This window comes from Orbicella faveolata, unplaced genomic scaffold, assembly GCF_042242905.1.
Source record: "Orbicella faveolata isolate gen_17 unplaced genomic scaffold, um_ofav_v1 contig_26, whole genome shotgun sequence".
Lineage (NCBI taxonomy): Eukaryota > Metazoa > Cnidaria > Anthozoa > Scleractinia > Merulinidae > Orbicella > Orbicella faveolata.
In genome coordinates this window covers 19,134,677-19,151,789 of record NW_028301554.1, presented here as the reverse complement: position 1 = coordinate 19,151,789, position 17,113 = coordinate 19,134,677, and the positions used below count along the sequence as shown (strand labels likewise).

At 38.4% G+C, this 17,113-nt stretch overlaps 2 protein-coding genes across 3 annotated transcripts; one reads left to right on the top strand and one right to left on the bottom strand.

The window, feature by feature from the left end:
* Positions 1-345: 345 nt before the first annotated feature.
* LOC110042136 (proteasome subunit alpha type-4-like) lies at positions 346-5,126 on the bottom strand. Its single transcript, XM_020747485.2, has 8 exons — positions 5,070-5,126; positions 4,733-4,775; positions 4,296-4,458; positions 3,373-3,450; positions 2,736-2,824; positions 2,427-2,557; positions 1,946-2,069; positions 346-1,514 (listed from the first exon to the last, which is right to left on the bottom strand). The coding sequence occupies exons 1-8, from the start codon at positions 5,070-5,072 to the stop codon at positions 1,378-1,380; spliced, it is 768 nt and encodes a 255-aa protein (XP_020603144.2). The 5' UTR covers positions 5,073-5,126; the 3' UTR covers positions 346-1,377.
* Positions 5,127-5,144: 18 nt separating this feature from the next.
* On the top strand, positions 5,145-17,017 carry LOC110042135 (elongation factor-like GTPase 1). Of its 2 annotated transcripts, none has more exons than XM_020747484.2 (15): positions 5,145-5,359; positions 5,459-5,526; positions 6,211-6,295; positions 6,668-6,729; positions 7,764-7,835; positions 8,303-8,440; positions 8,896-9,122; positions 9,888-10,088; positions 10,590-10,849; positions 11,745-11,844; positions 12,279-12,617; positions 13,009-13,376; positions 13,914-14,534; positions 14,901-15,616; positions 16,526-17,017. In XM_020747484.2, the coding sequence occupies exons 1-15, from the start codon at positions 5,269-5,271 to the stop codon at positions 16,706-16,708; spliced, it is 3,531 nt and encodes a 1,176-aa protein (XP_020603143.2). In that variant the 5' UTR covers positions 5,145-5,268; the 3' UTR covers positions 16,709-17,017. The 2 variants fall into 2 exon arrangements, with proteins under 2 accessions (XP_020603143.2, XP_020603142.2); XM_020747483.2 differs by having other exon boundaries at positions 13,006-13,376.
* Positions 17,018-17,113: the final 96 nt, after the last annotated feature.

Sequence of the window (17,113 nt, the reverse complement as noted above, 5' to 3'; positions counted from 1 at the left end):
CTGGTATAAAAAAAGTTACCAACATCCAGGAGTATCAAAAGACATACTCCACTTACTGGTTTTATCAAGCTCTTAAATGTCACATCTGGCATTGAAACTGTAGTTCATTGCAATATGTGGGATTCAAACCTGGATTGTAACAAAACAAACTTGGACCGTGAACTTGTTCTTGAAGATGGAGCTGAATTCCCTATTTTTTGTTTATTATCTTCTTGGCAGCAAGAAACACGAAGCAAAAGCAAGGAAACAAACACAAATCACAGACAGAGAAAAAGGTTATTATTTAAGGCCTCTCCATAATAGCACTGAAATACTGTGGGACACAAATAAAGCCTTCTGAAACTGTTTAAAACTGAAAGCTGTTGAAGACAAGCTCTGCATGTCAGTTTTTAATGACTGTTACCTAACAAAGCGGTTTCTTTAATAGAGTTTGGCAGGACCTGTATCCTTACAACTTACAACTGGAATTATTCAGTATTAATGCAATCCTGACCTTCTGAAAAACAAAACAAAATCCCTGCCACATGCATAAAACACAGTTTTTATTACTATTAAGTACATAAAGAGTAAGTAGAAATAAACATTATATGAAAGGGACCCCAAGCTTAACTCTGGGTACAGTGTACCTGTTAGTTAGCACCTCAGACTCTGCAACATACCAATGTATCTTGCTAAAGAGAGGACAGCTTCATTTTGCATAAAAATCTGACCTAGTGAATCCTGGTTAAGCTGAATCCCAGGTTTATATTTCAGAGCTCAGTGTTCAACTGATAAGATATGTTACACATAGTTTCCAAAACAAATGTTTCTTTTAGCATCTATTTAATAAACATGTTTAATGGCCTTTCCAACTTTCAGGTAATACATAACTACAAAATGTACATGCAGCATCGAGCAAGATGTAATCAGTTTGCACCATTCTCTCTACATTTTAAACCAAATTCTCTTGTTAGTGTTTTTGTCCTCATCATACAATCCTCTCTAATACTTAATAGAAAGATTTCTTGACAGGAAGAAGTTTGGCATTATCAGTCTGGTATGAAAATTAAGGCCTGATTGAACTATTTAGAAAGAAACCCTTCTATCAAATTCTTTCAGGAGAAAGATAAAAGCTGCATGTGACAAGAGAACCGGGATGCTGAAATTTGGACTTGGAAGTGTTTAAGTGAGATTTATTCTTACAAAGTTCCTTGAACAAAGTTTATCCATGACTTGTCCAGACCTACAAAGTATTGTAAAATAATTTTTAATGTCTTGCATTCAACATCTGTCCCGGGTTTTGACTGCATCTGAGGTTGCCACATTCAATACAAAGTTGCTAACAACAAATAAGGTTTATAAGGAAGTGCGAGGATTTTCATAAATTAAAACTACAGTTTATTTCTTGGCAGCAGCTTGCTTTGCTTCTTCTGCTTTCACTTGTTCATGTTCTTTGATCAATGCGTCAACTTCTCCAGCTTCTAGAATCTTGATTGTTGTTGTGCCATTTTCTCTAGTTAAGGTTGACATCTCAACTACAAAAAAAAAAGTCAAAATGGTGAAAAAAAAAACTGTAACATGGAATAAACTTTTCCAATCAAACAAGTTGAAATATAGTTTCTGCATACAATTAAGGGAAAACACTTGTTCTGAAATATTAATAATATTGTAGTGTTAATGCTCCTCATCTATATCAGACAAAAACAAAAAATACAATATTAGAAGCCTTTTGGGTACCCCAAGAAGGACTGGCCCAAACTGGTAAGTACCACTCTTTTCCTTGATTAAGGTGAATTACAAGGTTCATTGTTTCCTTTATTGACACTCTCATTATGATAAATAATGCAGTCACTTAAAAAAGAGTAACATGTTAGTGAAGATAGACCCTGTATGACAATAGATCAACCACCAATACCAAAACCAGGCAAAGAACTGTATTATTTTTCAATCAATTTACAAATCTAACCTTTATCAGGTGTTAATTTTGTGATATCCAAAGTCTTGTCTAGCACTTTAACTGCCAATTTAAGAGCATCTTTTAATGCCATCTCCTCTTCCTTGTACTCTTGTTTCAGCATAGAAACTGCAGCCTTATAAAACACAAAACACAATCAAAAGTCATAATATATTGTTGGGTGGTAAGTCACTAAGACACACATACTGTACTGTATAAGACACTAGTGAACTAAAAAGACAAGATGATCTGGTATATACCTGTACATGTATATAGTTTGACCTCCCATGAGTAAACATCTTTGGGACATTGGGAATTTCCCCTTGGGAGGTGTCCAGTGGTGGGATGTTAATAATGTAGTGTTTGTATATGGCTGGGACCACAAAATTGTAAGTGTCTATTTGAAGTAAATTGCAAGTGTCTATAGGAGATGCACCTTAAACAGAGGTTGAACTGTACTTGATATAAAAACTCTAACAAAAGGATAACTTACCACACTGTTATTTCCTATGCATGTTGCCTTCCATCCACTGTAGTTACCACTGGGGTCACTCTGGTACAGCTGATAACCATAATGTTTGTCCCAACCCATGTATAGAATAGACACACCAAATGGCCTCAAACCTATAAATAATGATCATACTACTACATTAGAAATGAACCACAGATTTAATCAAATCAAAAATTATATTTTACCATCTGTTGCAACTGATGAAGGGGTTTTGCCAATATTTTATAAACAAGCTAGTTTGTAAAAGAAAATTTTTTGTGGTTGCTCCAGTACCAAGTGTTTGATACTTACCCCCAAACTGTGTATAGGCCTGTTTCACATCACACAATGAACTAACAACTTGCTCACAAGGAATGGGTTCTTGAAATTGTAATAAATATCTGTAAGAAAAGAAACAAGATCAGGCAACACTTCCAACAAACAATGAAAGTTTACTTGATATCAAAATATAATTGTCCCTTATGTTTAAATGTACTTGAGCAGCGACATAAATTCTCCATTGTGTAAAAAAAGTGGAAAGATATAACAACATTATTGACTCTTTTTTCTTGATTATGATGCTCATTCATGACACTGAAATGTCAAACCACTTTAAAATTTCTATTTCTTGTCCACATATGACACCTAAGAAAGTCTTTAATTAATTTTTGACAACTTTTTGACAACTTATGATGACTTCCATTTCAAATGTTTGATCAAAATGCGACAGCTTAACACCAGTTTTAAACATTTGCAGGTTGAGACCTACAAAATTCCCAAGAGAGTGAATGGTAAATTTGACAGTTTAACATCTTCACCCTCAACAGTTCCCATGTTTTGATTGACTGGTTCAAATAGAAGCCAACAAAAGGTTTTCAAAAAGATATCAAAATTTAATCAAAAACTTTCTCAATTAGCAACAGAATGGTGCATAGCACTGTAATTGTACCTCTGAGCTATAAGTCTAAGTTGATTGGTCAACACATTGGCGTCAGACGTTATACCAGCAACACTGCAAGCCAAGTCACTGAAAGAAATGGGAAAGACAAAAGTGAGCCAAACTGTCCAAAATTCTACATACTGTCAAGACTTGATAATTGAGACTTCTTGGGACTCACTGACATAGCCAGATAGTCAATAAGGATGCATTATAGCTAGAAATAAGCTGGCCCATTAACAAGCCCAGCCAGCTTTTCTGGCCTTTGCATCTTAACAGTTCCTCCAAGTCTTTGTTCCCCAGTAAAATTTCCATTGGCAATTTAGCCCTCTTTCAGCCAGTAAAACTATCTGGCACCTGGCTCTTAGCTTCATCCCCATAGTATGTTATACACATACATCATCTTTATACAGTTTTTATCCCCATGCCATCATATACCCTAGGAGGTGAAGTCTACTATCTATTCTGTTCTTGATTAGTGAGTAGCCTAGCAGTGTGTGGTTGTTAAACTGAAAGAAAACAAAATGGCAGCTGCTTCCTTGCATTTTCAAAGTGTCTGTGAAGAGCATTGTTGTTTAAGTTTTGAATGACTAGTACAGTAGATTTTTACTAAAACAATTAGATTTATTTACTCTCGTTTTCTATGCATACCAATTGACTTGAGCTGTACCCTTGTCAACTAGCATGCCATCGAAATCTCAAGCTGATAATCTGATTAAGTTCTGGGTGGATGCACACAGTTGCACAAACAGTTTTAGCTCAAGGGCTTTGCTAGAGTAATCACATCACTAACCTACTCTCTGGTTTTTATCGGCTTTGATAGTTGGTGAGGGAAATGATATACACAACCTTGAGTTTAGCGGCCAAAATAGTAAACATTTATGAATTCACTGTCTCAGGCTCAAGAAGACTGAATTGAAATGTTTCTCACTTACTCGTGTAGTTTGTAAATTTTTTCTGAAGCAAACACTTCATCAAGGAGTTTATTTGTGTTTCTTCTCTCAGCTGCCAATACAATGCCATCATTAGCCAAAATTCCAAGGCAAATACCGGCATGACCTACTGCCTCCATGGCATATTCCACTTGATATAGTCGCCCTATTTACAAAGAGAACATACTTAATTAGATGATGTACTTAAGGCCGTGGAATCTGCCTGCATATTAAGAGCTGTAATAAGTCAGGTATTGCTTGTTTGCCACCAATTCTTTAAATTTCCAACATGATATTTTCCCATTGCCCTCGATTGACCGACAGCACTTGAGTAGATCGATTACGATCATCTACCAACATAAGTTTACATGTACATGGAAATGTTCACTGTACAGCTGTATACCTATATTAAGATTCAAATGATTCTGCCAATTTCTTACCTTCTGGCGAAAATATCGTTGTTCTTGTATCGTACCGCCGAGACTGTAAATAGAACATATATAAGTTTCATTTGGTGTTTGAAAGGCCACACGGATACACAAATATAATAGACAGAATTAAGCTTATTTCTAAAAAAGCCACAGGCCCTGAGGAAAAAAAAACCTTTCACAAGACGTCGGATCTAACTATTTTTGCCAAGATTCCCGAAGTAAATCACGTCTAGATTAGCTAAATAAGAGCTATAGATAATTCTAGTAGCTACAATTTTACATGATTTGCTATAAGTAAAGGAAAACGATTGGAAAAAGAACGCAAAAGAGACCAAAATTTACCCACCATTTTTGAGAGAATGACAGTGCACGTTGCGCGGTCGGAGAATTGGAAACGACTTGTTTACTCATGCTCAGTGTAGACAACCGCTCCTGGCTTGCGGACTCAAAATTGCACCACAACATGGTAAAGTAGAAAGTAGAATGGTCTGAATCGCGGCGAAAATAAGGTAATATTTTCTTTGGTTGGCATAATAGACGACACCATGAGAACCACCACTCCTCAGCATCTTTCTGAGCTCCAGAAAAATTCAAAAAATATCAGGAATATTTGTATTTTGGCCCATGTTGACCACGGTAAGTTTGAGAAGTTGAAATATTCAAGTAAAATTTGAATGCTTTTGTTTTCTTTGGATAAGCCCATATTTCATCTCATTTATAAATCACGCTTTGTAGGTAAAACAACAATAGCGGATGCATTGGTAGCTAGTAATGGGATCATTTCACAACGTATGGCAGGCAAAGTAAGTCTTCTCTATGTAAGCGCTAGCTTGTACAGTAGTGCCACAGAACATGTCCACACGTGAAACAGTCATGTCTTAAACGGCAAGGAAATAGCAAGCTGTCTAAAGAAACGCCAAGAACACTTAAAAAATAGTCTAAATACAAAGTTTAATAGCTCACTAGGTTGAATGGGTTATCATACAAACCCTTTCCAATATCTATCCCCAACCTCCCCCCTCCCCCCTATCCTTGACCAGGGTTGATATAGGGATGCCCTATTCTGAACTTTGTCTTAAGTCCAGTAGGTGGGGAAGGGACCTGGGTGGAGGGCTGAGTATTTAAGACTAAAACTTTTCTAGTATAATCTAGGGATGTGTTGAGTTGAAAAAGTGACCAAGAGTCCCTTGGGGGAGGGGGGCGGGGTGGTAAGTGTAAGATTGATATCTTAGGCTTGATATCTGCCACTTTCTCAGGTCTGGTTGCATTTCTCCTTCGGGAGAGGAACACAGACTTTTTTCCCAAGCAGCAATGGGTGATCAAGCCTATTGGCTTCTCTAATTTTATGATGTTTGATACAGTGTATGTTGGGAGTTAGTTATCTATCTTTCATCTTCATTGTTAGATGATTTTGTTGAAGTAAAATGAAAGAACAGTGAAAGGAAAGATTTTGATAAACTGCTATTAATAATGAATTATTTTATCAGTTAAGATACATGGATAGCCGTGAAGATGAACAACTTAGAGGAATAACAATGAAATCAAGCGCAATCTCTCTGCTTTTTACCAAAGGTTAGTTGGAAACAATAATAATAATATTGATTTTAATGATTAGATTTTTAATTATTGTATATTGTAGAAGGCCACAAGTTTATTAGTTGTATAACTATTACGTGTTTTACCCTCTATAAATAAATGAATAAATAAATAAATAAAGATTCATTGATTGATTACCTTCTGTACACTAGTCATGCAGTGTACATCTATACAGAACATGGTTTTAATTTCACTGAATGTGTGAATGTGTTTTTTTTCCTGATCCAGGATTGTTCTTACTCTTGTTTATGCCTTGTCCATTAGCTCTAGAGTGGACTTAGATAAAATGGACATTGTTCCAAATTTCAATTTATTTTAAAATGCCTTTTTTTATTACTTTTGTTATAGATGAAGAAGAGTATATAGTGAACCTTATTGATTCTCCAGGGCATGTGGATTTTTCCAGTGAGGCAAGCACAGGAATTCTTTTGTTGTCTTAATCATATACAGGGTGTACATACTAGTTATGCAACGCTTTTGAGTGGTATACCATGGAATCCCTGGAATATCTCACATGTCATTTTTGTTTTCTTGGTATATAAACAAGCTTTAAGTCACGTGTGTCTACCAAGAAAATACAAGTCACAAATGGGATATCACTGGATAATGCAATTTGAGAGTTTTCATTGGCTTAGCCATCATGGGTTATGAGCCATTATACCGTGCTCTACAAGTGATTTTGGGGGGTGTTTTTATTTTTATTTTAGTCTAGTTTTCTATATTTTGGGGGTGTTTTACATAAAACAGTAATTATTCCACTCGCCCTTGTTGGATATAAGATGTTTATAGCCAACTTGGTGCTGTGCACGCACCATGTTGGCTATCTACCATCTCATATCCAACAAGCGCTCATGGAATAATTGTTAAGTATACTATGAGAAATATGGTGGCCAACACAATCAACGTGACACTTGCGCTGTGCATGATGTAAAGGTTAGATGTAACACTGTTGAGAATACAACAGCTCTCCTGTATTCTGATTGGCGTTATTTTCTATGGCATGGTAGAAAGTTTCATATACTTAAGGCGTATTTCTTGTTAGTAGTATGTCATACATTTCCTGTAGCTTGCATAATAACTTATCCTCCAAGCCAGGCAGAGGGCACTAGTTATTAACACCAGTTTACTATCAGGATAACAATAGTTGTGGCTCAGTTTGCAACAGCTACTTGTAACATGTGCCAAGGCAAAATGTAAAACAGTGCAGACAAAAGAATTAAGTTCTGTGGATGTTGCGAAGTTTGACCAGGGGCTGTACAGGGATGTAGTTCCTCAGCATCTAATGTTTCATCAACGTTTTTGCTACTATTGGTCAGGAGCAAGACAGTAATAAAACGATAAATTACAAATTGTTTTCTTTCAGCTTTGTGTATTGGATCAATTTGAACTTTCTCTTCAATACTTGTATTTACAGTTATTGTAATAAAATTGTGAAATACTTTAGGTGTCAACAGCTGTGAGGCTCTGTGATGGTGCAATTGTTGTGGTGGATGCGGTAGAAGGGGTCTGTCCACAGGTTAGATATCATGTTTAGTTTAAATTCAAATAAGGGGCTGATTATAACTTTCTTGTGGTTCAAAAATCCCTTGGTCACTCTTACCAATGTATAGGATAAGTACTATTAATAAGTACTGCTAACATCAATTTCACAGTAGGCCTCATTTGAACTTTTGTCAGTATTGTTATTTGAAAGTGCTACTGAAGGCCTATTAGAGCACTTTTCAACTGAGTATCCTGAAACCAAACCAAATTAATCGCTTTGGCTAATCAAAAATTACATGGGCAATCCAGTGAACCAATCAAAACTTGACACAAATACATGCAGTGGATGCAAAGTACAGAGGGATGTGTCTAAGCAAGTCACGATTGGAAAGTTATTTTTAAGCCACTCAGAATCAAAGTTAAAGATCTGGTTCTGATACGCTTCCACAAACTCTGGAATTGACCTTTAAATTCCTGGATATTTCTATTCTTCACTTGCAGACTCACGTGGTGTTACGTCAAGCTTGGCTGGAGAACATTCGTCCTTGTTTGGTATTGAACAAGATTGACAGGTTGATAACTGAACTGAAGTACTCTCCAGCTGAGGCACACTTTCATTTACAACAGATACTAGAAAAGGTGATTGTCCCACCCTGTTCAGTACTACTAGTAATCACCATCTAATTTACATGTATTCTCCAACTAACAACACAAAGTTAGAAATGCAGATGACAACAGTAGAGGAACTGCTAAACCCCTCTTTGTCCTACAAGTACGTTGTCAATTATCACTAATCATACAATTCAGATAAAGTTTTTTTCTTCATCCATGGTGGGGTGGGGTGCTCTTCCACAGAACCATGCATTGTTTGTAGCCTGGTAGCTTGGCAAGGGTCTGAGGAATGGAAAGAGTGTGTTGAATCCTAGATTGCTGTTTATTTGGGTGTTGAAAGTAATCCTGAGTTGCTTTGGTTTAGCTTTACTGTGCTCTGACTGGTATAAAAAATGCTGCCTACTGAACCAATCAGATACAAAACCAAAAGGTATGATTAGGTATAAAAACATTAGTTTTATGATTTGTTGTTTTCCACTCAGGTTAATGCCATCACAGCTGCTCTCTTTACAACTGATGTCTTGGAAAAAAATTCCACTAAAGCCACACCTGAAAAGACCTCAAATGACAAACCAGTAACGGATGATATTGCTGTGTCTATTGATGAGTGGAGTTCAGGCCTTGAAGAAACAGATGATTCGTTGTTGTACTTTTCACCTGATTTGGGAAATGTTGTATTTACAAGTGCAATTGATGGATGGGGTTTTAGGTTAGTGAGTGAAATTTTCAGATTAAATTCAATTATGTTACACATCTTTGACCTCATTGTCATTTGAACCCTCAACCTCTGGAACTGAACTTCTAAAACCTACTACTGTAACTGATGTACCGGTATTAGGGCAAGTAAGGTCAAGTCATAGGCTGAATATACATTGTACATGCTTCATTTTGTAGAGAATGACTTCCTTCCCCAAGGATCTCCTTAATTTTAGCTCATTGTACATTGACTACCATCTCCTCGAAATGTTCTCATTTTCAAACCAAGGCATAACATTTATCCTTGAAATACATTTGGAAACTATTTCTGTACAGTGGAACTCCATTAATATGGTCACCAATGGGCCATGAAGTAACTTCTTGACAGATATATCACAATTGTACTTCTAGGCAACACTACTTTAATAAGCATCTGGAGTGTAGAAAAAAAATGATCTTCAATCAGTATGTACAATAGTAATCATGGCAAAATGAACATGACTGGTTGGAGTGACCGTATAATTACTAATCAGGGTAAAATTCTATAGGATTATACAGGTTGGAATTTCAGAATGTGACCATTGGCCATATTAACAGGGTGGCCACATTAACAGGGTTTTCTAATCAGAAAATGTATGGCCATTTTGCCGGGTAAGAAAAGATCAGAATGGCCATACTGACAAGGTGATCCTTTTAACAAGGTGGCCATAAGGTAGAGTTCCACTGTACTTTCATGTTAACAATTCTACAAATGTGTTTATTTACCTTATTTCACCAGCATCAATGACTTTGCTGAAATGTACGCCAGTAAACTTGGAATAAATAAAAACATCCTCACCAAGACTCTGTGGGGAGACTTCTACCTTCATTCCAAATCAAAAAGGATTTTCAAAGGTGCCCAGGCCAAGGCTAAGAAGCCGCTGTTTGTACAGTTTATACTGGAGAACATTTGGGCTGTGTACGAGGCAGTTCTTAAGAGGTACGTTTACAGTTTTCAGCACAGTTTGTGACTTGTACAAATAGGCCTTCTCTATGAGGAAGGTTCCCTCTTCGCTCATTATGTCAGAGATAGTATAGGGCTATAAAAGGGTCTTTTATAAGATTCTTCTCAGAGAGCATGGGAAAGGAAAGGGCAACGATTTTGCATAATAAGTCAAGTGGAATGATGTGATTTTACATTCACAAAGAGGAGTTAAGATGTCGTCAACAAATTTTTCTGGCATGGCTGTAGTCAATACGTAGCCACTCTAACCATACTTTTAATAACGTTACCATTATGAACACTGATTGTTTGGTCCCAAATTTAGAAGTTTCGTTACTGGAATCCTTGCTAATAATTATGACCACCTTGTTTAAAACCATCTTCTGGAGTCCCCATCTCTTTTTCTTTCCAAATTTAAAGTGTACTCACTTAACCTCTGAGTACCTTCAAATTGTTTGCCTACAACAAAGTTCCTACAAGACTATCTTTTTATTACAGGGACAAAATCAAAACAGAACAGATAGTGAAATCATTAAATCTGAAGATCTCAGCAAGAGACAGTCGGCACACAGACACTCGTGTGCATCTCAAGGCCTTGTTTGATCAATGGCTTCCACTCTCTGGTTCCTTACTGGCCATGGTGGTGGACAAACTTCCCAGTCCACGAGATATGATCAATGAGAGAGTGGAGAAGCTGATGTGTAGTGGGGTAAGGACGTTTGACTCCCTACCCGAGGAGACACAAAGCTTGAAAAACGGTAAGTCTTATCAGTAGTCAAGCGTTTTATACATGTTACCTTATGTTTTAGAGAAACACTGAGTCCTCTTTCTGTCGTAATCCCTTGCCTCTGGTAATCTGCCTGACTCTCTTATGTTCTTAATTGTATATCAATTTACAATACGCAAATTTGCAATTAGCTAATCAGTAGCCATTTCTAGTGTTCTGATATCCTACGGCTTCAAGTCATTTCTCTTCAGAGTTTTGCCTAAATTTGGGTGTGGTACCTTACAGTTTGATTTGCTTAAGGTATTAGGACTAAGTACTATTTGCTACTTTCGTGGTCTATTAAGCAATCACAGAATTTATTTGTGCCTCTGGAAGAAGAATTTTGCAAGAATTGAAGTGTTCTATATGGAGTCTTGCTCTATAGTTGACTATTAGATTATTCGCTGTCAATTATGTAGTGTTATGGTTGACTCGGGCGCCCTCGTCAACTATCGCGCTATATTAATCGAGAGTGAATAATCGAATTGTTTTAGTATAAATTCAGTAGTAAGTTATCGCCTGGACTGGTAAATTCAATCTAAATCCTCCCAGACACTTCAAAAACGTAAAGAGGCGACCGCCATTTTGTTATCAATCGCGCACTGCTAGGCTACCCACTATCTACAACAGAGTGTAGCCAGTAAGTGAACGGCATTCGTGATACGACGCAAATAGATTTATACTAATTTAGATAAGACTCTAAGAAGAATGTATAGGAAACTTTTGTGTCATCTTTTAATGATACCCTCAGTGTTTAAAACAAGCTGCCCAGGGATAGAAAAACACTTCCTGAAACGGTATACAGTAGCCAGCCTTATCACAAACTTGTATCCAGTCTTTTTTAATGTTTATGTTTTTTAATTTCGTTTACTTTCTTTTTCTTTCAGATTTTCTGGCCTGCACGTCTTCTGATGATGCACCAGTTATTGTTTTTGTTTCCAAAATGTTTGCAGTTGAAGACAGTGCCTTGCCGAAACATCGCAAGAGGTACACTTGTACATGTTCATTCTCTCATCCTGTGATAGTTCTTAAGTTGCAATCGTAAATTGTTACACACAAATCAGAGGATTTTACGGACTCACGTGTTGTAGTTTTACAATTGTGTAATTCAACGAATACGTAAGACCGTAACCTTTAGTTCAGCTGCATGTTTGTGCCTGGTTGAGTTCCAGTAAACTACTAGGCACTTTTAGAGCTTTACGCTAACCGGTATGAATCCTTTAAGAGGTGATTTTGTACACCAGGCAACCAGCCAAGGGAAAAATATTCATGTTTCCACTCCGGCATTTCTCGTATTTTCCAGTCCTATTTTCTATTTGGTAACGAAGTCAGTTTGTAAGGTTAGGTTTTTTGTGTAATTGTTCCTAATACCTTCAGAAAATTTGATTCATTCTTTATTTTTCTCTTGGTTCATGTTTAAGGCCTTTGACTCAAGACGAAATTGGGGCTCGACGCGAACAAGCTCGACAAAGACACGCCGAGATGATGGCAAATAACACTGGCTTGGAAAATGGAACTCCTCTTATCCTCGAGCCAGCCAACAAAGATAACAAGGAAAACGAAAACAATGAAATGAAGATAAAACCAAGAGACGAGAAGGAGGTCCCTAAAAGTCACGTGCTAGCGTTCGCGCGGGTGTACAGTGGGACTATCAAGAAGGGACAACAACTGTACGTGTTAGGCCCAAAACATGATCCACGAGAGAGCCTTAGTGAAGATTTGGTACCTTTAGAGGACCTCGATCAAACTATACCAGACAGGTAGTGCGTAATTTCCCATCACAAACTGTCCGCTGTGTTTAACTGTAAGGATAAGGCTTTTCTTCATGAAAACGATAAACGCAGACCTTTTATGGTAACCGGATGTTAACCCCTAGGACAGAGGGTGTAGGTGTTTGCAATAAGCATTGGTAGTAAAGTAAAAAGATGGTACACCTTTTCATTATTTTGTTATTGAGAATTGTACTGGTACAAAGTCCAAAGGAAACTGAAAATCCTTGATAGTACACAAAAAGATCTCTGTTCATTAGTATGGAGTATATGGGACAATGAATGGGAAATAAACATTGTTCGGGTCATATTCTCTAATTTGTGAATTTTATTGACAGTGCTATTGATGTTTGTCTATTTTTTTTTTTCCACTTACAAGCAGTGACAAAGAAGAGACTAGCGAGGGATTGTCAGTAGCAAAATCAGTGGACCGTGGTACAAACCAACACGTGGCGTGCTTCACCGTACAAGACCTCTACTTACTAATGGGTCGAGAGCTCGACGCCCTCGATTCTGTGCCGGCCGGGAACGTCCTGGGGATAGGCGGTCTCGAAAGTCACGTGCTGAAGTCGGCTACAATCTCCAGCACTGTTTCTTGCCCGCCATTTACTGCTCTTCCAATCGAGGCTCGCCCCATTGTACGTGTAGCAGTAGAACCAGTCCACCCCGCCGACATGCCGGCGCTTGCTAGGGGAATGAGGCTACTTAATCAGGCTGATCCTTGTGTTGAAACTTTAGTCCAAGAAACTGGTAAGCTGTCACACGTCAGGCGCATTTCACTTTCCACACTAGCAGCTATAATTTCAGACAAAAGTTGTTGGTACACTTCTGATTGGATCACGTATATCTCCCTCAACAGAATTGGAATAATAAAACGGGAGAGAAAATTGTAAAACGAGGGGCAAGGGGGACAGCGTTTCACTGGAGTAACGTAGCAAAATCGTTTAGCAATGTAGCAACATTTTACAATATACTTTCTGTCAAATTTTAGACCTACGCGTGTAAATCGATCTCGTATGAAATTGGTCAGTCCTATTATAAATTCAACCTGCTATGAAATCATGAACAGTTGAAAAAGGTGGCGTTTATTTGAAAAAGGTTAACATTAATTAGTGACTCCAAGAAACGAAGCTCGCTTATTCTCAACTGAAAAATTTCCTTTTAGAATTTTCGTTAATTGCTTATCAGTTTGCTTTTCAGGGTGTTGGGTAATATTTTAGAATTAAGTGTGCGTGAAATTTCTGTCATGTTTTTTCTCATATACCTTGATAATTTTCTTCACTTCAGGTGAACACGTGATCGTAGGGGCAGGCGAGGTTCATCTACAGCGGTGCATTGACGACCTAAAACAACGCTTCGCCTGCATCAAACTCAACGTGTCAGCGCCTATAGTTCCATTCAGAGAGACCATCGTCATACCTCCTACCGTAGACAGAGTCAACGAAGCTATTGTCAGCGAAACAGTCGCGGCGCAGCCAAAACAGAACGAGGATGAAGAAGGAAGCGAAGGTGTTAGAAACGTCCTTGACAAAGAGAAAGGCCTCATTGAAATCAGGACAGCAAACAAATTGTGTAGTGTTCACATCAGGGCTATGCCACTCCCAGAGGATGTAACTCAGTTACTGGATAAGAAAAGCGATTTGATCAAAATACTGGTGACAGTTTCATCTGCTACAAGCATCTCAGAGCGGAGACAGTTAGCAGAACAAGTTAAGCTCTCGACAAGAGAAGCATTGAAATGTTTCTATCAAGAGCTCTGCAATGCTTTTAAAGAGGCAGGCAGTATGTGGGATGGCGCTGCTGATCATATCTGGGCATTTGGACCTCGTAGGGTTGGCAGTAATGTGTTGTTAAACAGGATTCCTGGATATAAACGACCTTCAATGTGGCACACTCTGGGATTATCAGGTATGTTCGTTATTTTCGTGAAATGTTTTGTGATTGCACCCTGTTTGAGGGAACCATTGTAATTTAGTAGCTCTGTGCTTGGAACTCGGACGCTCCCCACGGCTGTATCAAATCATTTTACCCAAAAGTCTACACGCAAATATTCCTTGCAGTCTCCAAACATAGCTCTAGCACTTGTTTGGAAATCTAAATTCTTCGTTGTAACTTCACATTTTGTAATGACAGTTCACCAAATCGTAGGCAGGCCTTTCGTACAGGTTTGTGTCGCAATTAAGTTTCCGCACATTTTGTACGAGACATTGTCCCGTGCCGAGAAAGTAGTGTAAGAATGGCCTTAGTAACTTTTAGTTATTTCGATTGCTTCAGGAAATACTTTTGTGCCATCCGATAGCAGTTATTGGGATTATGATAACAGTATTATAAGCGGCTTTCAGCTGGCCACATTAGCCGGACCTCTTTGTGAGGAACCTTTGATGGGCGTGTGCTTTGTCATCGAGAATTGGATTTCAACGGAGCAGGACTTGCTCTCGAATACAACAACAGGTATAACAGGTATGACTGGATTAACAGATCCATCACAAGCAAGTCTGTCATACGAGGACGACAAAATTGTTGAACAGAATGTGACTGAGAATGACAACAATGAGGACAAAACTAACGAGGAGAACGATGAAAATGTTAAAAACTCATCGACAGATGGTATCTTAACTCAGACTGAAACAGAAGATGGTAATGTGAAAAATCCTCCTTCACAAAGACTCGATAGATTCGGACCGTTCTCAGGACAGCTCATGTCCGCTGTCAAGGAAGGCTGCAGGCGCGCTTTTCTTCTTCAGCCAGTTCGTCTCATGGCCGCTATGTACACTTGCGACATTCAAGCTACTGCCGAGGTCCTGGGTCGAATGTACGCGGTTGTATCGAAACGAGAGGGACGGGTGCTGAGAGAGGAAATGAAGGAAGGTTCAGACGTGTTTGACGTCACAGCTGTACTTCCGGTAGCAGAAAGTTTTGGATTTGCGGAAGAAATACGAAAACGGACCAGTGGACTGGCCAATCCACAGCTTGTGTTCAGTCACTGGGAGGTGAGATTTTAAGGGTGCTTCTTGATCTTTTTAGTATAACATTTTATACCATGCCATAGAAAAATACAGCCAATCGGAATACAGGAAAGCCGTCGTATATTCGATGGTATTGCATTTAACCTTCCCATCATGCGCCGCGCGTATGTGACATTGATTGTGTCGACCACTGTATTTTCTGTGGCATGATGTAATATAGTTATACAACGCCCTCTCGTGGTATACCATGTAATATCCCGCTTGTCACTTGCATTTTCTTGGTATACTCACGAGCCTACAAAACACAAAAGAAAATACAAGTGACTCGTGGAATATTCCATGGTATACCACGAGAGAGCATTGCATAAGCAGTATGTAGGCGTAAAGGGGTTAATCGTGCTATATGAAGTGCGAAAAATGAAGGTATCTCGTCAGAAGAAAACAATTGCCCCTCAATCAGTGGTAAAAAGTACATTCGCTAATAAATGTTCATTGGACGCTTTTCCGTCAGTCACCTGTGTAATGGATGAAATTGATTTAATTGTAACAGCAATGAATCAATTCCAAAGAGTTTATACTGATGAGGAAGCCTTACATAGTTCCGTGTTTCTGATTGATTATTGCAAGGGTTTCAATGCGTTTTTCTCTCGCAAGTAACAGCCAACTCCAGTAACACTACTCCGATCGATCTCTGTAAAGCTGAGTCATCATATGTTTTTCCTCTCCATTGGCGAAGATAGACGTTTCTACTCGGAGTCGGTCGGCTTTTTCCGGTGTAGCTCGCGACCATTCGGAAACTGCCGACCGATCCTAATTACGTTTGTTAGCCCGTGGAATTGTTTTCTGTAAATCGAAATTGTACCTTGGCACAAAGAAGGTGATATGATTATTCTAACTTGTCTTTTTGGTCGTTTCTTCCCTTTCTTGTCGTAGGTTGTGGATATTGATCCATTCTGGGTTCCCACAACAGAAGAGGAATACACTCATTTTGGCGAGAAAGCGGACTCGGAAAACCAAGCGCGAAAATACATGAACAGCGTGAGGCGACGTAAAGGGCTATACGTGGAGGAAAAGACTGTTGAACACGCAGAGAAGCAACGGACTTTAAAGAAATAGTTGAAGCTAGAGGAGACAAACCAGAGCTTTGATTTAAGGAACTACTCTGCTCTTTTGAAGAAGTCTTTCTCCTAAGTCTGTCCGGATTATGTTTTGTTCGTTAACTGGGTTAGTGTGAGTGATTTTGGCTGCTTTCTGCTGAATGTTTTTAAAGTAGACTGCAGTCCAACAAAGGGAAATGTTTTTTAAGATTCTTGGAACGGAGAGGCCGTTACTGTATTTCTTTTGAACACAAGAGATGTTATTATGTAGCTATAAGCTGAAATACCAAATACCTTTATCAGCCAATTATTAAACGTAAAACCACGATTTTGATATTGTGCTCTCTGCTATACGCATTTTGTATCCGGGTTGGGTCTTTCTCGACTTTATAACTCCTCCGGCCACTATTTGGTTTCTTTGGAG